This window comes from Corticium candelabrum, chromosome 2 (assembly GCF_963422355.1).
Source record: "Corticium candelabrum chromosome 2, ooCorCand1.1, whole genome shotgun sequence".
Classification (NCBI taxonomy): Eukaryota; Metazoa; Porifera; class Homoscleromorpha; order Homosclerophorida; family Plakinidae; genus Corticium; species Corticium candelabrum.
The window spans coordinates 9705414-9729463 of NC_085086.1; the positions used below are offsets into that span (position 1 = coordinate 9705414).

General features: G+C 42.3%; 1 protein-coding gene across 1 annotated transcript; it reads right to left on the reverse strand.

Moving 5' to 3' along the window:
* Nucleotides 1-8115: 8115 nt before the first annotated feature.
* LOC134198167 (CUB and sushi domain-containing protein 1-like) lies at nt 8116-13080 on the reverse strand. The gene is made up of 9 exons (XM_062667500.1): nt 12961-13080; nt 12265-12600; nt 11747-12097; nt 11513-11683; nt 11253-11453; nt 10999-11196; nt 10101-10292; nt 9320-10039; nt 8116-9159 (listed from the first exon to the last, which is right to left on the reverse strand). The coding sequence occupies exons 1-9, from the start codon at nt 13058-13060 to the stop codon at nt 8315-8317; spliced, it is 3114 nt and encodes a 1037-aa protein (XP_062523484.1). The 5' UTR covers nt 13061-13080; the 3' UTR covers nt 8116-8314.
* Nucleotides 13081-24050: the final 10970 nt, after the last annotated feature.

The window sequence follows — 24050 nt, forward strand, 5'->3', positions numbered from 1 at the left end:
CACACCTCGAAGAGAACAATAGTTGATGGTAAAGATATATAATGAGCAACGTTTCAGTAAAATCCTTCTTTTGACTCAACGTACATATTAGCCGCACGTTGAGCCAGGAGAAAGTTTCTACTGAAACGTTGCTCACTATATATCTTTACCATCAACCATTGTTCGTTTCACTGTGTGGTGTCTCTCTCCTTCACATTTGTCTGTCTCTCTCTTCGTCCCCTTGTCTGTCTGTCGGTCTGCCTGTCTGTCTGTCTGTCTGTCTGTTTGTCTGTCTGTCTGTCTGTCTGTCGGTTGGTCGGTCTGTCTGTCTGTCTGTCTGTCTGTCTGCCTGTCTGTCTGTCTGTCTGTCTGTCTGTCTGTGTGTTTGTCTGTCTCTCGGTCTGTCTGTTTGTCTGTCTGTCTGTCTGTCTGTCTGTCTGTCTGTCTGTTTGTCTGTCTGTCTGTCTGTCTGTCTGTCTGTCTGTCTGTCTGTCTGTCTATTTGTTGATATATGGAAATGACCTAAAAGATAATCTAATCTTCAAAAAGGTTCATACCAGCAGTCGTTCACTGATCAAATATCTTGTCCAGTTTATCGAAGCATTTCTTTTAGCCTGACAGTGAAGATACCTTCTTCATGATGCTGTTACTCTTGCAATTCTGAAGCTGACTGAGAATCGCTTTCCCTGTGATTCAAGACTTCACTAACATTTGCTTTGTCTGACTCATCAACAGAAGACTTCCACATATTTTGTAACTATTTGAGACTATCTAGACCTCTTTTCTCAAAAACGCATGCTCCATGACGAGAAATATGATTTCACATAGGGGCACCTTCGACTCTCGTTTTAGATATGCATGTATCTTCTGTTAGTTTCTCTGTTTGTCTCTGTGAATTATCAATTACTTACAGCAAAACCGCTAAGACAATCACCACGAATATATGCTTGAAGATCGCGTTCCATTGGCACAATCCAATGCAAACGGGCGTTTCGAAGAAACTTGTCTAATTAGGAAAGCCCCTTTATAGCTCCAAATAACGTTTCAAAATTACATACTTTAGCGGCACAAATTTTGCACGAAGAACCTCTAAGTTGACGTTTGACGTCCGATGAGAAATATACGGGCCGTATTATTCTGGTAGCAACGTTCTAGACTCTGATAACGTTTGTCTAGTCTTGAGCGACGTCATCCGCGAACCAGAGAGTGCGTGAGTTGCGCCTACAATGCACGCACTGCACTCGCTAGATATTTTTCTTAATTTTTTCTCAGATCAGGTCACATTAACGAGTTTAGTGCGTCAAAGCGTGCAGGCCACATGTAGGTGTATGCATGTTGACAGGCGCCAAACCCAACCTAGCACAACCGCGCAAACCAGAGCCGTATACTGTCCTGGCGCACAAGCCTACCTCGTGGGCTCAGTTACTACTCCACAGCTGGTTTTCAAAAGCAATGTTAGACTCCTCTGATTATCTTTTATTGTTTGTGTAGTTGTTCAGTAGTGGTATTTCTACAGTTGGTAGTTGAACTTCTAGCACGATGTATATACACTCGAGTTTCAAAGTCATAAATCTCTTAGCGTCGTTATGTCATTAGACATTACATTTACTGCCTGTTAACAAACAAATACCTTACTAACAGATCACTACTGTTACGTGCACGTCTATAATGTCTTCTACATGCATACTGATAGATGTAGTATATGATAAACATTCAACAAACCCGATTGTATTTGCAATGACTACACACGCCATTATTAAACAGAGTACAAGCCTAAGTCTGAGCAAGGATCACTAGAGAAACCCTCGACGTTGTCTTCAATCCATTGCCTCAACTTCCAGACATCTGTATAGAACCCCTATTGTCCTGCCAGACCGCATCCACTACCGCAGCTGACAATCCCAGTAACAATGTAAGTGTCTGAATCCTTTCTCATGCAAAAGATGGATCCACCGCTGTTTCTCCTGCAAACTCCCGCCTGTTCCGTACCGTCACCGGCACGAAACGAGGTTTCCGCCACTGGATATCATGTTCGATCTTTTACAAATTTTGATATCGGTGACAGAAAGATTGACTTGTTTAAAGCTAGTAGATGGTCTCGGACTGAGGACTCCAGTTACCCTCCTTTGTATCGTGTCTCCCCATCCTGCTACAACACACTGAGCAGGATGTTGTAGCAGGATGGGGAGACACTGAGCAGATCTACTGCAGACAACATTAGACAAATGTTGTCTGCAGTAGATCTCGTCTTCTGCCTGAGGTAAACAAGCTTTTTTACAAAATTTGAAAAATCAAATTTACAGCAGAGCTTCAGTAGCATAATGTAGTTGGCGAATGTATTGCTATTGAAGCCCTTGTGTAGTTTGATGCCGCAAACTTTGTACGTTGTTTCAGTCGCTTCATCTACGTAACTTTGAGAGTCTCCGGTTACCACTCGAATGTCATCACTGCTTACACCTTGTAAGTTTTGAAGGCAGTGAGCGGCGGACATAATCAAGCAGTCTTTTATTGCTTTTCCATCACACGTGATTATTCAAGTTCCATTATGACGAGTGTAGATCAAGACAATAAACGGCCAAAGCTCCTCTGGACGAATGGCAACCGCCAAGGACGTGTGCCATGCAGTCCGAAGCGCTGGTTGTACAACACTGCTCAGAGTAATCTAAAGTGGACAATATAAGCAATAATTGATTTACAAAATTAATATGTTACACTGTTACAATCCGTGACAAAAATGTTGCATGCCTCGCTGCGATGGTCAATTGCAAATGGCATTTAGATGACAATAGAATCTAGAAGTCCAATTCAGTGCAAACAACGTTGACCAATTTTAGCATTTCGTAATATCGCGAGAAATATGGGTTAGATAGTTGGTCAAAATAACCTGTGAGGAAAGAAGTACCGTGGAGTGCAATCAAATCATTAGGTAGCGGAGCCGCATGAAATTCCACTCTCTCGTCAATCGGGATGTCGACCTTGACTACACTTACTTAAAATAATTGATTGATATGCTTCTGCATGCTTTTTGATGCGGTCTTCTTTGGCTCTTCCGTTGCCGGATAGAGTAATAAACATCTCAAATAAGTGATGGTCATGCGCACTTGTTGTGTCCACGACTTTCAACACTGGTTTTATCATACTGAAATGATGATGTGTATTGTCCAAGAGGTAGAGTCAATTGACGTCGTTGATCGTCAACGTACTACTCTTAGATTAATTGGACTGTCCCCGTTTTGGTAACTTAAAATTACAGTTTTGCTGGAAGCGGAATAACATTCCCAAAGAGCCTCCCCCAGCTTCCCCGACGCTACGCCGGTGGTCTGTCTGTCTGTCGGTCTGTCTGCCAATCACATATATTTTAAGTTTTATCTATGATACATTTTGCAATGCAGAGTACTATGTCTGTCTGTCTGTCTGTCTGTCTGTCTGTGTGTCTGTCTGTCTGTCTGTTTGTCAATGCATATATTTCTTATACAGGACAGTATTACAGTCTACGCTAAAAATCAGCAATTTCTAGAACTAGACCCTCAGAGGTCTTTAAGTAAGACTATAAGTCAAAAATTGAAAAACGCTAACAGATTTACTATGGCACTAACTGAGTCACCACTGCCCTGGACTCTGCTCAGCTTTTGCTGTAACACCTTTGCATTGCAATGCTGCATCGCAATTGGGAATAGCGTCCTCCAGTAGTTATTGAAATCGCTCTGTATGCACTCAGTTGTCCATATTGCTATTGATGAGAGCTGGTTGAGACATTTTGTTTTGATTTCTTGTCCTCAACGACCAAAGTGCTTCATCACCAGAGGAATTAAATTTGGAGTAGTACCACAAGGACATGCCTTTCGGCGTATTTGTTATTTTTTAGCATTTCTCTTCGAGTTGCTGCTTCCTCACCATCTAGGGCTGCTTTTGGAAGAGCTTCAAGTGCCCATAAATGTGCCAAAGAGATATCTAACTCTACTTTTTAGGAGCCACTATACATATGTCAGCCTTCTATCACTATCCAGAAAATTCTGTTTTGGATCAATGTTGTGAAGAACATGTACAAGCATGAGAAACTCAATGTCTGTTTGTCTGTCTGTCTGTCTATGTGTCTGTTTGTGTGTCTGTCTATCTGTCTGTCTGTCTGTCTGTCTGTCTGTCTGTCTGTCTGTCTGTCTGTATGTATGTATGTATGTTTGACGACAATGACATTGATATTTGTAATCTCCTTGACAGATTACATCATAAGCATCGGGCGTGGTTGGCTGACAGGAACGATTATAGAAAAGCCAATGCTTATAGATCCAGCAAGAGATTAGTTCGATCACGACTTGGTGCTATGAGGGATGCATGGTGGGATGAGAAAGCAAAAGAGCTCCAGCTAGCCAGTGACCGACATGACATGAGGACATTGTATACTGGCCTGAGACAAATCTTTGGTCCAGAATTCAGTAGAAGTACACCACTTCGCACTGTTGATGAATCCTCAATGTTGCATGGTAAAGAAGACATCCTGGATCGTTGGGTAGAGCATTTTTCATCTGTTCTCAATCGGCCTTCTCGTATCTGTGAGGAAGCCATTGAAGCAATCCCACAGATGCCCCTTATCTCACAAATGTCTGACCCTTCTTCTATACTTGAAATTGGCAATGTAATTGCCAATATGTCAAATGGCAAGTCTCCAGGTGCAGATGGCTTGCCTGTTGAAGTCTTTAAACATGGTGGCCCCTTGCTGTTAACCAAACTAGGTGATCTCGTCAGAGAATGTTGGGAACAGGAGAGAGTCCCTAAAGCATTTAAGGATGCTCACATTGTGCATTTGTACAAGAAGAAAGGTGATAAATCTGACTGCAACAACCATCGAGGGATATCGTTGTTATCTGTGGCCGGTAAAATTATGGCAAGACTTCTTCTAGATCGTCTCGTTGCTCACTTAACGGAGAAGATTCTACCCGAGTCTCAATGTGGTTTCCGTTCAGGTCGCGGGACTATTGATATGGTCTTCTCTGCACGTCAAATCCAAGAAAAATGTAGGGAACAACACATGGATCTATTTATCGTTTTCATTGATTTAGTCAAGGCATTCGACTCAGTCGATCGTACGGGCTTGTGGAAGATCCTAGCCAAACTGGGTTGTCCAACTAAAATTGTAAATCTCATTGCGGCTTTTCATGATGGCATGGAAGCTAGAGTCATAGACAATGGTTCTATCTCGTCCAGTTTCCCAGTCAGCAATGGTGCCAAGCAGGGATGTGTCCTTGCCCCAACACTGTTCAGCATATTGTTCTCGTGTATGTTGAATGATGCATTGAAAGATCTCCGACCTGGCATCCAAGTCCAGTTTAGATCGAGTGGTGGTATTTTCAATCTTCGACGACTGAAAGCCAAAACAATGGTTTCTGACGTGATAGTTCGGGACCTATTGTTTGCCGATGACTGTGCAGTCTGTGCTCATACGTTTGATGACATCCAATGTATCATGAAGTGCTTCAATAGATCTGCAGAGCGTTTTGGTCTTTCAATCAGTTTGAAAAAGACCCATGCGCTTTTCCAACCTAAGCCTGGAGGCAGTCCAGTTCCTCCACCAATCATGGTGGGTGATCACCCCCTTACGTATGTCCAAAATTTCATCTATCTCGGTAGCTCTTTGTCAGTTGACACCACACTTGCCACGGAAGTGTCCTGCAGAATTTCAAAAGCTAGCTCAGCTTTTGGCAAGCTTTCCAGGAAGCTGTGGAATAGACATGATATTAAGCTGACGACCAAAATATCTGTATACAAAGCAGCCATCTTACCAACTTTATTATATGGCTGTGAATCATGGACACTGCTCCGTCGAAATTTTGCTGTGCTTAGCAGCTTTCACATGAGATGTCTTCGTCGGATCTGCGGTATTAAGTGGGAGGATATGGTTCCAGACACAGAGGTACTTTCTGTAAGCAATATGTGTGGTCTGGAGTACTACCTCCTTAAATGTCAATTTCGTTGGGCTGGTCACGTTGTCCGAATGTCCGATACAAGAACTCCCAAACAACTTTTTTATGGGCAATTGGGAGAAGGGGCGCGACACCAGGGAGGTCCAAAGCTGAGATTTAAAGACTCTCTAAAGGCTAACTTGAAGAAATGCTCCATCAACCCTTCCAGTTTTGAGACCCTTGCAAAAGATAGGGCACTGTGGAGGAACCGTTGTCATAAATGCATTCAAAGTTTTGAGGAAAGTCGTCTGAAAGCTGCTAGAGCTAAGAGACAGTGTCGCAAAGACCAGCAGCGACTCCACCTTCAACAAGTTCAACAGCAACAAGATCTGCAACAACTACAATCATCACATGTCAGTCCTTCTTTTCGTTGTCTGACATGTGACTTAGTGTGTCGCTCAAAAGCAGGACTCATGTCTCACATGCGACACAAGAAACATTAAAGAGTCATCACTGAAATCAGTGGACATACCATCATGTATGCATGCATGCATGTATGTATGTATGTATGTATGTATGTCGTAGTATATTTTCAAATATTAACTATGGTACAATGGCAAATAAAAGGCAATTACGAGACCATACAAATTTCAAGTTCTATAAGATTATAAGGACATAAAGTCTTTGTTTATGCTACAATGCCATTTATGTCAGATGCCTTCTTCTGGAACAAACGAGCATTGCATTGCTGCAGTTTGATGGAAATCGTGTCCTCCAGTAGTCGGTTTGTCTGTCTGTCTGTCTGTCTGTGTGTCTGTCTGTCTGTCTGTCTGTCTGTATGTATGTCTGTCAGTCTGTCTGTCTGTCTGTCTGGCCATCACATTTATTTGACCTTTTATCTATCATACATTTTGCAATGCAGGGTACTATTTACTGTCCAGCTACTAGTAGCGTTCATCAACTAAACTAAGCTAAAATTAAACTCGTTTAAATCAAAATGAGGACTACACTAAAAAACTACGGTGTACAAGCAAAGCCTCCAGTACCTGCTAGTGGCTAAAGTACTGGGTGGCAAAGACGTAAAACCTGTTGTTTTCAGATAGCGAAGATTACTTTTTAGAGATGAAATTAGCATTGCACTTCTGGAGCTGAATAAAAAAGTGTTTGAACCAGAAGTCGATAAACTATCTGTCTGTCTGTCTGTCTGTCTGTCTGTTTGTTGGCCTCTCAGTTTTTTATATGGAAATGGTCTGAAGGATAGTCTGCTCTTCAAAAAGGTCTATGCAAGCATTCGCTCACTAAACAAACATTTGTCAGTTTAAAAAGGCATTCTTCTTCGCCTGCCAATGCAAATACCTTCTTTATAACGAATTACTATTGCAATTCTGAAGCTGCCTGAGAATCGCTTTCTCCAGTGTTCTAAGAATTCACTAGAGTTTGCTCTTCCTGACTCACCAACAGAAGACTTCGATAAATTTTGTAAATATTGGAGACTATCTACACACCGTCTGTAAAAAAGCGTGCTTCATGACGAGAGACATCATTTTCACAGATGCGCACTACCAACACTCGTTTCAGACATGCATGTATCTTCAGTTGTCTGTATGTCTGTGTGTATCATCACGTACGCTAAACCCGCTGAGACAATCACCACGAAAATATGCAATAAAATCGTGTTACATTGGCAAAATCCAATGCAAACGTTCGTTTCGAACGTGTCTCATTAGGAGAGCATCTTTCGAAGTCCAAGTACCGACGGGATACTTTGCACAAGAAAAATTTGCATAACAAAAATTTTAGTTGGCTTTTCAAATCTGATAAAAAATTAACAGACCGTACAATTCTGGTGGCAGCGTCTAAGAATCTGTTTAGGTCTGGTCTTGAACAATGCCATCCGGAAAACAGATTGCGTGAGTTGCGCCAATGAAGCATGCACCGCACTCGATAAATATTTTTAGTTGCTTTTCAGATCAAGTCAGAATACCAAGCTTCGTGCGTCAAGGCGTGTAGGCCACTTGTAGGTGTATGAATGTTGACAGGTGACAAACACAACTTAGCACAACAGCTCACACCAGAACCGTATACACCTATCTTGCGTACTCGGTTACTACTCCACATAGGATTTTCAAGAGCAATGCTAGGGACCTCCAACAGTCTTTCATAGTCTGGGTAGTTGCTCGGTATTTGTTTGCTACAGCTGGTAGTTGAACTTCTAGCACGATGTCTAAACACGTGAGTTTCAAAGCACTTAATCTCTTAGCGTCGATGTGTCATTAGACATCACATTTGCTGCGTGCTAACAAACAACCACCTCACTGACAGATCACTACTGTTACGTACACGTCTATATTGTCTTAATACATACATACTGATACATGTAGTATATGAAGAACATGCAATAAACACGATTGCATTTGCAATGTCTATACACTCCATTATTAAACAAAGTTCACGCCTGAATCTGGGCAAGGATCACTAGAGCAATCCTCGACATTGTCTTCAATCCATTGCCTCAACTTCCGGACGTCAGTGTAGAATCCGTATTGTCCTGCCAGACCGCATCCACTACCCCAGCTGACAATCCCAGTAACAACGTAAGTATCTGAATCCTTCCTCATGCAAAAGATGGGTCCACCGCTGTCTCCCCTGCAAGCTCCCGCCTGTCCAGTACCGTCACCGGCACAAAACGAGGTTTCCGCAACTGGATATCTGGTCGACTTTTTACAAACTTCGATGTCGGCGACAGGAAGATTGGCTTGTTTAAGACTAGTAGATGGTTTCAGACTGAGGATTTCATTTTCGCTCTTTTGTACCGTGCCTCCCCATCCTGCTACAACACACTGAGCGCCCGGTCTGTAGTAGATCTCGTCTCCTGCCTGAGGTAGACAACCTTTTCTGACAAAGTTTGAAAACTCAACTTTACAGCAAAGCTTCAGCAGCATAATGTCGTTGGCGAATGTACTGCCATTGTAGCCCGTGTGTACTTTGATGCCACAAACTTTGTACGTTGTTTCAGTCGCTTCATCTACGTACCTTTGAGTGTCTCCGGTTACCACTCGAATGTCATCATTGTTTACGCCTTGTAAGTTTTGAAGACAGTGAGCGGCGGACATAATCCAGCAGTCATTTATTATTGTTCCACCACACGTGATTATCCAAGTTCCATTTTGACGAGTGTAGATCGAGACAATAAACGGCCAAGCTCCTCTGGACGAATGGCAACCGCCAAAGACGCGTGCCCTGCAGTCAGGAGCGCTGGTTGTACCACACTGCTCAGAGTAATCTAAAGTGGACAATAAGCAATTGATTTACAAAAATTGATATGGTGGAAACTATTGTCTGCTATTGCCAGGCAGTAGCAATTATTGAATATTTATTAAAACCTTAAATATCTGTAGAATTACGATTTAATCTTCTAAACATGCGAAAGCAAGACGGCTTACTCAATTTTACAGTAAATGATTTCTTGATAAGTTCGTTCAGAATCACTGGTTCTCTGACAGCAAAGAAGTACTCTTTCTTTGAAGCAAGACGGCTCAGGACATCCCAGTTCAAATCGCTGTCTCCGTAAGCGATCGTGTATATTTCAGTACCATTAATGTTCTTGAGCTGCTCCGCCTCATCACTAGGATCCCCTGCCCAATTGTTCTTCCCATCAGTCAGTAAGAAAATCGCCCTTTTGCAATCGGATTTGCTCTGAGGTAAGATTTTTGTGCGAATGTGTTTCAAAACCGGACCAGTTGCAGTAGCGCCACCACAGTAGCTGGCACTTTGAATGGCCTTCACCGTCTCTTCTGTCGTCTTTTTTTCTCCCAAGTTAAAGTGTCGATGTCTCTTGTGATCGTAAGTCAGCAAAGCCACTCTGGCCTGACCCGCTGAGATGTCAAACAGCGCGACAGATCGAGCAGCAAATGCAAGACTCAAGTTGAAGTTATGTTCAGATATGCTTTTAGAGCAATCAATGGCGAAGATGAGATCAACGCATCCTTCACCAACGACCACAGAACGTCCTCTGCACAAGCCTTCGTTAGAGCTTTTGATTGCATTGCTACCAGATTGAGAAGAATCTATGGAAGAGTTCTTGTTGTCGTTGCATTTGACTGTTCGATCCAAAAACCCTTCTCTGAACTGACCTGCCAGTTGAGAAGGATTCTTAAATAGATCTAAATTACAAATCAATTATAGTGTTTACTCATAAAAACAGACTAGTTAATGTTTCCATACCTTTACAAACTGTTGGAGTTCCACTCCAATACGTTTTGCCAGAATTTGACTTCAAGCACGTTCTCAAATGCGTACCCTTTTGTTCGTAGCCCTCGTTACAGCCAAATGTTGCAAACTGGCTGTGAGCGAAAGAGACCACTCTCCGCTTGCCGTTTGCAGGAATACCAGGATCATCACAAGTTGTAAGATTTGCTAAAGCATAAAGAAACTTAAATGTCATAAAATCATTTTCTATTAGTCATGCAAACAGGCACACGACCAATCAAACAGGAAAAAAAACCTACGTACAGACAGACAAACAGACAGAGAGAAAGACACACAGACTGACAAACAAACAAACAGACAGGCGAACAGATTGGTCGGTATAATGGCCCTAATAGACCATCTACCCCACTTTTACTGTTTTGCATTAGCTACTTTACTTAGCCTGTAATAGTGATCATGTTTGAAATATACTACCAACCAACAGACCGATACAAATGGAGACAGACAGTCACACAGACAGACAGACAGACGGACGGACGGACGGACGGACGGACGGACGGACGGACGGACGGACAGACAGACAGACAGACAGACAGACAGACAGACAGACACATGTAATCTATTCTCATAGAGATTCTACTAGGACATATGCTAGGATTTTATAAATTCACAAAAGTTCTTGTAAACAAAAAGTAATTAACAAACTAATAATAGACAGACAGACAGACAGACAGATGATCAGATCGACAGATAAAGGAGATATGTTAATCCATATATTTCAACACGCATGCTACCGTCCGTCCATCTCACAATAATTCTTCAGCCAACACAAACATTTTTGCTAGTTTCAGGGACATACACTCTCGTTCAAGCCAGAGACGGCTCAACTCTACACATTAGGTGCTAGTCTTACCTACGCATTCGTGCGGATGATGACTTTTCCTTACAGGGTACCAAGAGCCGTCCGCTTGACAAACAACAGTTGGAATCCCATTCAAACCAAATCCTTTTGGGCATTTGTAAGTAGCCACTGTTCCCACAACGAGTGGACTTTTGACTTGAACGAATCCTCCCGGCTGAGGTGATGGAGGAAGAGGTCCACACTGAAAAACTGCACACAAAAATATTTACCGATTTGCAAAATCAAGTAAGGTGGTTTGATCTCACGTTTGCAATATGGTTTGACCGGCGTGTACTGCCATTCTCCTGTGCACTTGCACACAGCACGAACTGTGGAAGCTTCTTTTTCAAAATTGTAGCCCAGGTTACACTGAAACTCAACTGTGGCTCCAACGTGGGTAGGAGGAGAGTTTCCTCCAACAATGATGCCGTTGTTAGGAGGAAGCAATTGAGGACATGACGTCACGCCTACAAATTTTTGCAACAAATAGAAATCTACTAAAACCATTGAGTGTTCTAGTACTCACGTTTGCATATGATTGTGTCTGATGGAGTCCAGCTACTGTTGATGCAAGTTTGTGTTGCACTAGAACCTTGAGCGAAATATCCGGGACAACAGGAATGTATGGCTTTCCGGCGGAAATCAGTCCACTTCACCCTTCCATTTGCTACACTGTCAGGTTTTTCACAGATCGATACTGTAAAAATGGTACACTCTGTTTAGACTCGTTTTACAATTCCACATGCAGTAACCTGTATACCATCAGAACTGCTTGATAGGGATATCTTGAATCCCAAGCCATGCACACTGACATCAGAATGAAAAGCAACGGAGATTCCTGGGGAATTTGTCACGTTGAAAGCCACCGACTCAACTGTTCCAGAGTGTTCAGTAACATTTGCATTTTCTTGTGCAAGAGTATCTCTAATCGTGACAATATCCTTGCCCTTTTCAGTTTCCAATGTATGTATGTTGACTTCAGCTGACAGCAAATCTTGTGTGCCTACAACCGTCCATAAACAGTCTGCATTGCTTGGATAGAAACGAGGGTAGTTGGGCGAACGGATGAAGCGTTTTTTTGAGCTGGGCAGTCGAATTAATGAGCCACAAGCTATAAAAAATCGATAATTTATTATTATCATTTGTAACTTAGTCTATTTATCTGAAAAATTATAGTATGCAAACTTCCATGCTGCCACCAATTTGTCAGTAATAATTTCTGTACTTTAGCTTAATTTTCTGTAGATTTACATTTTATATTAACTCATGTTGTCTTACTATTTCTTTTCATTACTGCGCGAATTCCCGACTTCTCTCCACATACATTTGACCTGAACTCCACCACCATTCTGTGTCCCGACGACACGACGTCAACAGGAGATGCGTACGAGTCCCACCTGATTATTTCAGTCGTTTTTGACTTGGACCCGTCATAGACCTTTACCCAGTCTCCTTCCCCAAGACTAAACTTCTCGAAATGCAACCGAACCGTCTCCTGTTGACGAACGCGTATATTCCAAGTACAATGAATGCAATTTCGATAACGGCCATTAGCGGTGGGAAGCGTTATCACTTGGTTTCTTTTCGTAATTTTGCCACCGCAAAGCGCGTAACCTGTCAAGAACAAAGAGCGTAGTCAGTCTCCTTCCTTGTTCGACCACACAAAGGAGTCGAATGTTTCCTGCCGTTCGCACTTCGTGCACGTGATGTAATCCAAACTAAACCACAACCCCGGAAGTCACCAAGCAACCTGTCGCGACATGGAGAAGCCATACAAACCGGTTTGTGTCCTTTCAAGCGGTAAACAAACAATAGAGCTAAAGTGCAGCCAGCTCTGCTCAGACTACAGTGCCTGCAAGCAAGCTTATAGCAGCTGGGGCTAGAAATTTCGACGTTGTTCTTAGTAAAAAGAGTGACGCAGTCTAGCTACAGGTAAAGACTCTTGCCCTTTAGATCTTTTCGAATAGTTCTTACTTTTGCAGCTGCAGGCTGAGCTGCATTGCTGGCTGGAACATTCGTCTAGCGACGCCGCAGATGTAAGCAGAAGAGCAACGGAAAAGAAAAACAGTAACATACTCGCTGTTAGCAAACTCCAACCGATATGGTTAGACCTACGCTGTGTCGGAGGGCTAAGTACAGTAGAGCACGGATCAGGTGGGCGTGATGATAGGTTGTAGTGGGCGGGACTAAGTTGTTGGCCTACCGTCTCTTGTCTTGTGTGGTTTGATCTAGCAATTTGCGGTGATTGTATGCACTTTCTGCCCACAGGGTTGGTGTCAAATGCGTATGCACTTGACCTATGCGCGGATGTCGTACAATAAGTTGTTTGTACGCAACTTCCTAGTTATAAATCCTTAGCTGGCTATTAGATCTTCTATAGCTAGACATCACAGGTAGACAATAGAATGAGACCGCATTTGTCGTCTAGTGGTTTTCTAACCCATCCAGCAGCCTGAACGCAGACCAGCCAACGCATTGACTGATCTGCATAGCGAGATGATTGATTTTTGGTCGCTGCAATTGAGACATTAGCTAGTCAGACATTGAAGTATATAAAATCTTATTTGGTGTTACTAGAAGCAAAACGACGACAAACTACGAGCGTTTTCGATGCTAATTTGCTGAGGAGTGGCACATAAATTTAAATATTTGTAGGGGTGGCCATTTAGACAAGTTGTCATAAAAATCCCATACCTCTTCAATTCTAGCCTCGCCCCAGACGCAGTGTGGATTGCAGCACCGGATGCGCTGCCGTCACCACTACGTTTGGTATGGTACCGCCCTTTGCGGTCACCGTTAATCATGTCTGTAGGGACATGATTAGTGTCGATCACAAGTGTACTTTGTCGGTGTAGTAGAGTACAAGAAACGACTGTCGCGTGCAATCTTCGCTAATTAGCGTGCAGTACGTAGGCGGCAGTACAATGCATTGCAGTAGAGGCATATGACGCATTGCAGCTTCAACTGAGAACCTGTGAACGCGTTCAAAGGCGTATGTTGCACTGCAAGTGCCATTTCTGATCTTCCATTTCACCACTACGCTCTCTAACGTAGCTGCAATCTATTACTAACGCTTGTCAGCGGCCTAAAATCGCAATATCGACAATTACAGAGGCTAAAACAACGTCAAAGTCCAATCGAAAGCTCAGTTTCTAGCTAATAACATTAGTATCACACGCGCTGAAGAATTTGATTACATACTTACTATTACATACGTACTCCCGCCCAGAAAGGCGATACCATACCAGACGTACAGTGTATGTACAGTGGTGATGGCAGCGCATCCGGGGCTGCAATTCACACTGCGTCTGAGGCGAGGCTACTTCAATTCTGGAGGATCAGTACGGCTGTACCGCAGTTGTTGCCTATTAGCAAGGCGTAACTACCGTATTTCTTTGATTAATACCCCGAGTTACTACATTTCTTTTCAATCGCTTGAGACCTGGACTATTATTCAAGCATCTTGTACTATTCAAGCATGAGTCTAGGTTATTTCAATCATTTAATTAAGAGAAGAAACAAGCATGCCACCAGTCTAAGGGATCTGTGTCAATGCAAGATACTGATCAATTAAATAGCCGTAAAACCTATATTCTTCTGATGGGGTACCACTGTATATATACAAATACCGCCTACTGTACTTGTACTAGTACTTGCACTTTATCTGAGTCCCATGCATTTACTTTGCTAAATTTTGAGTGAGTACGTACTCCCACTGTCCTTCCGGTTCCTACGCCTATGGCAACAGCTTTTGCTCCTCCTGTCCTCGTAGGAATCTTCTCAGTTACACAGGGAATATGCCGCGACATAGCTAGTCTTTTCCTTGGGTTTTTAGGGTTCTTGATGAAACAACTCACATAACACTAGACTTGGGAAATCTGAAATCCAGTCTGAGCAGAGAACTGATGCGTACGGTATACCTCAACGTCAGGAAAGCTGCTATATCAAAAAGATGTAGTAGGAAATGACCTCCTCTAACATTTCGTCAACTGGGTAACAGAGCATGAATCGTGAACTAGCTGCAGATTACGAATACCCACTGGAACCTTCGAAACAGAAGCCAGTGATCAGTATAACAACCGGCCAGTGGCCATTGGCCGACAATAATATATAAATGCCAACTGGCCGGTATCCGTAGACTACAGCCTGACATTTTGCTGACCAAACAGAAGAGAACACGCAAAATCTAGATGTATGTACATGCAATGGTTGGCATATTATTGCCATTGTTTATATAAGAACGTCTGCTTACTTGAAGTGACATCAGATATGCCTGTTATCATACTGTTTGCCCTCAAAATAGAAACCACGGGTGGATTAGGATCTATTCTGAACAATTAACACACACATACACACACACACACACACACACACACACACACACACACACACACACACACACACACACACACACACACACACATACACACACAATTAGCGTGAAGTGTGTACAGTAGGCTATTAGCTAACGTGCCCAATCCTAAAACAGGAAAACTGTTTCTAATAAATAGATCTTCAGTCAAAGTTTGTCACCAGACTCATTAGTAAATTTTAGCGGCTGCAGCAGTGAGTGCATGGATTGAATGAAACCTACAGATTGTTGTGGGAAGTACGTGTTGGGTGTCTAATTACTACCTGTGAAAGCTAGCCCTTCTTAATTAATTACCTATGGAAGTATGAAAAAATTGATGGTATACTATATATGTATACTACTTACATTCTGTTCGAACACCAAGAGCAACTGTTTTGATCTTTCTTCTTAGCTACAAGACATACGACTTTCTATTGCTAAAATATTCTCAAGAGAGAAGATTTTTGCTTTAGATTTGTAAATACAAGGTTCACAGATATCTATTTCACACGTCGTTTGGTTACACCCTTTAGAACAAATTTCATGATTGACATTGAATGAAGACACGTGGCAGCTAAAAGCACTTCCGGCATTTGCATTTGACTGACTGTGGATTGAGTATAAGTCTGCAAGTAGATGTAGTCGCTGCTCAATTGTATCTAGCTGATGTTCCATTAGCTCACGAACAGGTTGCAGGGGATGGTAACTGCTTCTTCAGCATTCTGATGTTGTTTTACTTCTACTTGCAATCAATGTTGGGTTTCATTTGGTTTAAAAACCGCTACCTTGCCATGCTTGGTTATACTTGTTTTAGCATTGCCTTTTTAAGTAGGGCCTAAGAAGTAATGGAGATATTGGCTCTTCGTATATTCATGTATATTTTATCACTTACTTATTACCTATTCTACTATAGCATGTTATCTAAGTAAGACTAAACTCTCACACTAATGAGCAATCTTTGTCAATTGCTTAGTTAGTTATACAACTTTTAAAATTGCTAATTGAAAGTTAATTTACTGGTTTAAATAAGGTAGTAGATAGCTTCTTCTTTTGGCTCAAATTTTTGGAATACCCGTCAATACAAGCAGTTGTGGGATCCTCACTGCATTAATATTAGCAACAATTACAAAAACTGTACATTAGAGGTAGACATTTGTACAAATCTGTGCAGTTCTTTTTCTATAAATAGTTACTGATGTTGCATAATGAATCAGAATAGCCGATCAAGTTTATCAATGGCCGGTCAAAATTGAATTTGATCTGACATTTGTCTGGCTAGTGAGAAAAAAGTATGTATTGATCATTGCAAGCTTAAAGAATCAGAAGCAGAAAGGCAAGAGAATCGTCAGAAATCAAGTAAAAAGCAGATAACTGACAAGGATTGCTACTGAACGTGAAAAGAAAGCAGGAACAGTGTCACATGTGAAGAACATTTCTCAGGTGCATTTTGCTAGTCTAGAGTGCGCGTGCCAAATGGTTATTAGCATGTCATTGAATGTGTGGCGATTAGATAAGCTTAATGGCAATATAATCAGACATGATTACTATCAGTTCAATGTCCACTTACCGTTGCAATTTGCATTGGCGATTTCATGGGTTTTCATTGATTTTCACGGGTTCCAAGGAAATGTTGAATACAGCAGTAATCCACGGAAACGCGGGGAATTTGGGTTACTCAAAACCCAGCTCTGATAACCAATCATGGGTTTTGAGTGGTTTCAGTGCATGGGTTTTGGAAGAATTTGAGTAAACCAAGCTAGGGTAAATGGATCACTAACCCTAGCCGCGTTATGTTACTTTCCCCAGCAAAACCCTACCTAAAGCCATGAAAAACAATGTGGGTTTCGCAGCATCTTCCCTGTGATCGAATGTTACCGCAAAATTGAAATCTGTGCTTGCCTTTGTTTTGTCTGTCCGCTTTGTACTTGCTCGAACGGATGTTCTTTCTGCTTCCAATACAGCATCTCGTTTCTGCTGTAAAGTGAACGTTTTCTTTCACGACGCCATGGTGTTCCAGATTACGTGGAGTAGCCTCGGAGCTCTGACCATACAGTTGGTTAATTATCTATTCGAGCATGTTTACTATTTGTCAATCACTCTAGACTCTAGGTTGCTATTTGAGTATAGGTTACTATTCGTGCATAAATTTTTATTCAAATAAATACTGTAACATAACTAATTAAATATCTTAATTAGGCATATACCTATCAAAATGAACATTTAGTGACGTCATTTGGAGTAATTAAACAAAACCAATTTTAATTAAATAAAATCAATTTATTGTTACTGTAAGTGTACTACTCTCGTGTTTGCTCTAAGAAACCACGACACGTATCCAGGGGGATACAGGGCACCATTGTCAGGGGCAACCGGATAGTTATTTATTTGTCCTGGACAATTTCTCGCAGACCAGACCACCTCACCTGGGTAATTTCTCACCTCTCCCTCACTGATTCAGCTCTCCCAGCTGGTTTCTCACAGTCCAGAACATGGTGTTCAGTTCATATACCTAATGTCCTTCAACCACTGAAGTAGAACAATTGGATTCAGGTATTAGGTAAAGACTCAAATTGCAGTCCTAGACCTGGTTCACAATGCGCGTCGCGTCGTGTGGCGTCAAAGGAGGCTGTTTCCAACGCGACGCTAGGTATATTGTGAACCTGGCTAGGTATATTGTGAATCCTGTATCCGCCCCTGCTACGATAACGCTTTTTCGGCTACGTCTTCCGTTCAACTGTCTTGTCTTTGTTTGAGACTCTGGCACACGTTTGTAAAACGTTTATTCAGTATAGTCGACACAGTCTAATTTGCGAGCTCCGTTACTAATCTCAGACTTTCTAGGTGTGTCAGCACGTTCAAACTGTATGTCGAGATAAGAAGGAATCTCACAGGAAGCGTCGCATTTGTTTTGCGGTTTCACAAATTATTGTAGCGACTCGGGCATTTCCTTTTGCATTCCGTAATTAAGAAGGAAGTTGCACACAACATCTCACCCACGCTACATACTTCATTATATAAGCTCTTGACTAACGAAAGAAATCAGGACATGCAGCAAGTGCCGCAGAACATGTTTGCGATCGTTTTCATCGCTACTCTCATTTTCTCTTCTGTGCTGTCACTAGGTTTAGGCCAGTGTTCAAGTCAGTGCATAGGCGACTGTCAGTGCGAAAGTAAGTGAACGTGAATGTTAAAGCCAAATTAATGAAATTGTTTCTGCTTTGAAAATTTGATTGAAGTGGAGTTGTTCGTTTAATAAGACTTGTACTTGCTGCATACAATGATTTAAGACGACACGGTACCGCTTGATGTAGTTGACATTGCAAAATTCTGAACTCGGTTCCTTTGTTTAAAAGTTAATACATAAAATAGCTTACAAACAATAACAACTATATGCTCTTGATTGAGGCCATTAGATCGGTTGCTTTAAGCCTGGTTCACAATATGACAACGACGCTGAGTTGAGCGTCAAACTTCAAAGAAACCGCCTCGACGTTGGCGGCATCCTTTGATGTTGACGCCGACGTCGACGCTGGAATAGGATTCATTTCTCGACGTCGGCGTCAATATTGTGAACCAGGCTTTAATTAAGGTATACCATAAAGAAGATGGTAAATGGTTTGTCTTTCAATCGATAGCACGTCAGGCATTTCCTATTGTGTGTAATATGATCAAGGTGTCTTTCTCCTGCTCGTGTTGTAAAAATGTAATGCTTGATTTGTGTGTGTGTGTGTGTGTGTGTGTGTGTGTGTGTGTGTGTGTGTGTGTGTGTGTGTGTGTGTGTGTGTGTGTGTGTGTGAATGTGCTCTGCCAGATGCAAGATGTTCAGATAAAGTTAGCTAGTTAACACAATAATTACACAAACATTATAACGTGTTCCAACATTGATAAGCAACTCGTTATTCTTCCCTTGTTTTCAGATCGCGTGATATGCGGGAGTACTATTACAAACTCAAATCAACCGATTACCATTCCATTACCTTCTGACATCTACAGAACTACATTACACAGCTTGGTTACGCTCAATACAACGAATGAAACATACCACCCATGCAGTCACTGTTCCTGGAATATAGAACTTTGAAAAGGAGTCCACGTTCGACTGCATTTTGAGAAATTTGATCTCGGATATGGAGACTGGGTGAAAGTCTACGATGGATATAAATCAAGAAGGTCAGAAATAGTCCGATGGGATGCAAGTGTCGTTCCTGTTGACGTTGTGTCGTCGAGCAACAAAATGATTGTCGAATTTAAATCAAACAAATGTGGACAAAAGTCTGGATTTCTTGCTTACGCCAAAGAACAAAGTAAGTCATTCAACTCGTGAATTTTAATGCAGTCGTTAGTGCACGAAGTTAATTTCTGTTCAAAGCATACCGTCATGTTATAGTTTGTTGTTAAAATCAAATTCTTATTATTATCTATTGAAAGACATTCATTTCAACCTTTTCCTTTTAGCGTGCGGTTCTTTGGTTCGACTGTACACAAGTAACTTTGTCTTTTCTCCAAATTTCCCATCTTCTTATCCAAAGAGTACAGACTGTCTATGGACCGTTGTTGGCACACGACGTTTGCTGAATGCTCAAATTCAAATAAAAACAATAGAAACGGAAGTAGATAGAGACAATGTTACGATTCGAGATACACTTTCGCTACAGAAAGGAAGCGTCCGAAGTTACTCTGGAAACATTTCGTCGACGACCTTCAACGTTACAAATTCTCCAGGAATTTCGATTGCCTTTCATTCCGACTCTGAAATCACATTGAAGGGATTCGAGATTGTCATAAACAAGGGAGTTGATGGTACGCACACTAATTGAAAATAGTTAGAATTGCATTTTAAAGAAAATGCGTTTTTCTGCAGTGGCATTGTGTGGAAAGCCGGTTAGTGTCGAATACGGAATTGTAGAGTGGAACGATTTTGGTCGTGAAGCTAAACATTCGTGCTGTAGCAAACAATCAGCAGGCGGCAATGCAATACAGAAATGCACTGACGGTCAATGGAGTCCAAAACAACCGATCACGTGCGATTGTAAGATCAATATTATGCGAAATGATGTGTTCTACTTATATTTAATTATCATCTTTATTAAATATTGTTAGAATGGCATAACACTTTGCATGTCTGAGATATCGGGGCACGTAGGCAGTATTGCATGTCAATAAGTGCTGTACAAAACTTAAGTGATCACATAAATATTATTTATTGTAGTTAATTAAATGATATCATATAGATTAGTTGAAAACGGGTTTTTCATATAGGTGAATGCGGGAGATGTCCATCACCTAAAGGAGCCTGGCCGTGGATTGTGTCCATATACAGTCGTCGACTAGGCAATCCTTATCGATTCAGCTGTATCGGAACAATCATAAGCGAGTGTTGGATAATGGTGCCGCGTCACTGCTTTCAAGGACGGTACTCCTCACGGGACATACTTGTTGTAACCGGTGACACGCAGAGGGTCTTAAACGAGTCGACGGGAACAAGACATAAAGTGTGTGACGTGAGGATTCACAAGGATTACAACACTACTACATTCGACAACGACATAGCGCTTATCAAGCTTTGCTGTAACGCGCGCTTCTCTAGGTTTGTAACGAAAGCGCGTCTTCCTCATGTAGGCGACGAAGCATACTACAGACCAGGTACTGAATGTGTTATATCAGGATGGGGATATACAAAAAAGGCTCAGTTGGGCGATTATGTAACACCCTCTCTGATACTGACGCAAGCAAGTCTTCCTATAGCTCCCACAGAAGTCTGCAAGCTGTCCACTCACTTCACAGTGGCCGACACCACATTTTGCGCAGGTGACGGCACAGGAAACGAGAACACCTGCGCAGGCGACAGCGGTGCACCGCTCGTTTGCAAGAGAAACTCTAAAGACTCGTATGTTGTTACAGGCATTGTAGGCTGGGGTATCGGATGTGGCCAGCCAGCGACGTATAGCTTTTTCACTAACGTCCTGAAACTAAGACAATGGATCGAGAAAGAACTCGCGAGCGACGACTGTTATAACCGTCACTGCCGTTATATTGTTTGATCGAATTGGTGTTCTATGTCGCGACTACAACGATTACTTTATCGCTTAGGACATTAGATCATTGATAATGTGGTGCATGTAGTAGGTGGTAAAAATGGTGAAGAAGTGAAGAATTCGTGCATATTCTTGCAGCTTACAAGAACACGTCGCCGTCAGTTTGTCATATAATTCAACCAGCCGCGATTGCTTACATCAACCGAGCACGTCCTTGCTTTACTGCGCGTGCGTGCGTCAGGACAGTTTGTAGTCAAACCAGACCTAAGCGCGTCTTCGTTATAAAACAAGTCAAAATATAAAAGTTAGAAAAATTTGACACGTTTTACTTTGATCTTTAGTTTCTAGTACTTGTAAAGCAAACTAATTGTTTAAATAATTAATAATTGAAATATTTAAAAAAAATTTAGATTTCATAATTTTAGCCACCAGCTTAGAATTAAGCATTCTTTACAAAATTAATAATTGTTCTATTTTACAACATAGAAAGAGTTGCCGCAATAAAAGTCGTTTTGTGACAATGTTTAGAAAAAGCTGTGTGTGTGTGTGTGTGTGTGTGTGTGTGTGTGTGTGTGTGTGTGTGTGTGTGTGTGTGTGTGTGTGTCTGTCTGTCTGTCTGTCTGTCTGCCTGTCTGTCTGTCTGTCTTTCTCTCAATACTTATATGTTCAAAGCTTGACCTATTATACACCATCTAAGCAAACATATAGTTTCTTTGAATCACAGTTGTCGCAGCAGTGTATTGCAAGTATTTTGTAGTTAAAGCCATTGATGTCAGTAAAGTTAAGGATAATTAATAAGGCAAATACATACTACCCAAGTCAATAAGTATAAAAATTCTGTCCGTCTGTCTGTCTGTCCCTGTCTGTAAGTCTGTCTGTCTGTCTGTCCCTGTCTGTCTGTCCCTGTCTTTCTGTCTGTCTGTCTGTCTGTCCATGTCTGTCTGTCTGTCTGTCAGTCGTCAGTCTGTTTGTCTGTCTGTCTGTCCGTTCCTGTCTGTCTGTCTGTCTGCCTGTCTGTCCCTGTCTGCCTGTCTGTCCCTGTCTGCCTGCCTGTCTGCCTGCCAGAGAGAGAGAGAAAGAGAGAGAGAGAGAGGGAGGGAGGAGGGAGGGAAGGAGGGAGGGAGGGAGGGAGGGAGGGAGGGAGGGAGGGAGGGAGGGAGAGAGAAAGAGATGCAGGCAGGCAGGCGGGCAGGCGGGCAGGCGGGCAGGCGTGCAGGCGGGCAGGCGGACAGGCGGGCAGGCGGGCAGGCAGGCAGGCAGGCAGGCAGACAGACAGACAGGCAGTTGTGTGTGTGTGTGTGTGTGTGTGTGTGTGTGTGTGTGTGTGTGTGTGTGAGCGTGTGTGTGTGTGTGTGTGTGTGTGTGTGTGTGTGTGTGTGTGTGTGTGTGTGTGTGTGTGTGTGTGTGTGTGTGTGTGTGTGTGTGTGTGTGAGAGAGAGAGAGAGAGAGAGAGAGAGAGAGAGAGAGAGAGAGAGAGAGAGAGAGAGAGAGAGAGAGAGAGAGAGAGAGAGTTAGTCCCCTTTATTTGAGGACAAGAAAGTTCGCACTATTTGCAGAAGACTACCAATATATTATCCAAGTGTACCCTCACAACATCCATCAGTTGACATTAGCATTAGATTTGTGAAGAGACAGTTTTATGCACATACTATATGCACGCACCACACACGCATGTCAACACCAAGGCAAGCTCACTCCATGGTAAACCACGAAAAAAAGCATCTGGAAAATCTTTTCAGCTGCTCGTGAGAAAAACGGTAGTATGCAATTTTGTAATAACAGTAAAGCGGTCTAGCGACCAGCAAGCTGAGAGTTCTATCGGTCTAACTAGGTAAAAACCTTGATTCCAGTTGTTGGCAATCAACAATCTCTCCAAATTTATTAATTTGTCAATGAAAAGTCAAGTGCTATAGATCAGTTGGTTAGAGAGTTTTTATCCAATAAAGAGTAGTACACGTCAGGGACTAGTCTCGCGTAGCCAGACCCCTTTCCGGCGTGCCATACTTCCGGAAGAAAATAGGTCAGCCTTGATGTCGCGTAGCCATGGCTATCTAAAGACCACATTTGGTTTTTAAACGCTTCACTAAAGACCAGACTGGTGTGCAAGCAGTGCAATCCTATCTCAATTACTTTCTCTTGAGTCGTTGCTGTTTGTGAAATCTAAATGTCTACAGCAGCAATTAAACGCGGTCGCGGGAACGTCGTGACGTCAGCAGGCTCGACGTCGTACGGCTAGCGTTGTGCACTCGTGTCACAACAGAGACTTAATGCCAACGCACTCAATGGTTGCGAAGTACGATGCTGTTTGCTGTTTGACGTAAAGCGACCGCGGACAGTCTAGATTGAGCGATATCTAGTCCTGGAATTGAAGAGCTTGGAACTGACGTCATCGAAACAAGCCTAGGATGAGTGGTCTTTCTGTGTTTGGTTTTCCATGGGCATTGCTTTACATTGAGTACGTTAGTATTCAGTCTCCGTTGTGACACAAGCTCACAACGCTACGTACGACGTCGATCATGACAGATTGCCTAAGAGAAAGGCTGTCGACGTCAACGTTCCCTCGGTCGCGTTTAAATGCTGCTGTAGACATGCAAATTTCACAAACAACGACTCTAAATTTTTAGCTGTAGTCTTCAAGTTGTTCTCTACAAAAAAAGAGAACTAAAATGAGATAGGAT

Coding starts and splice junctions, on each gene's coding strand:
- LOC134198167 (XM_062667500.1), bottom strand. CDS start 13,060: ATGTTACTGTTTTTCTTTTCCGTTGCTCTTCTGCTTACATCTGCGGCG. Junction 12,098..12,264: donor CGCAGTAATGAAAAGAAATA/GTAAGACAACAT, acceptor GATTTTTTATAG/CTTGTGGCTCATTAATTCGA. Junction 9,160..9,319: donor ATCATTTACTGTAAAATTGA/GTAAGCCGTCTT, acceptor TGTCCACTTTAG/ATTACTCTGAGCAGTGTGGT.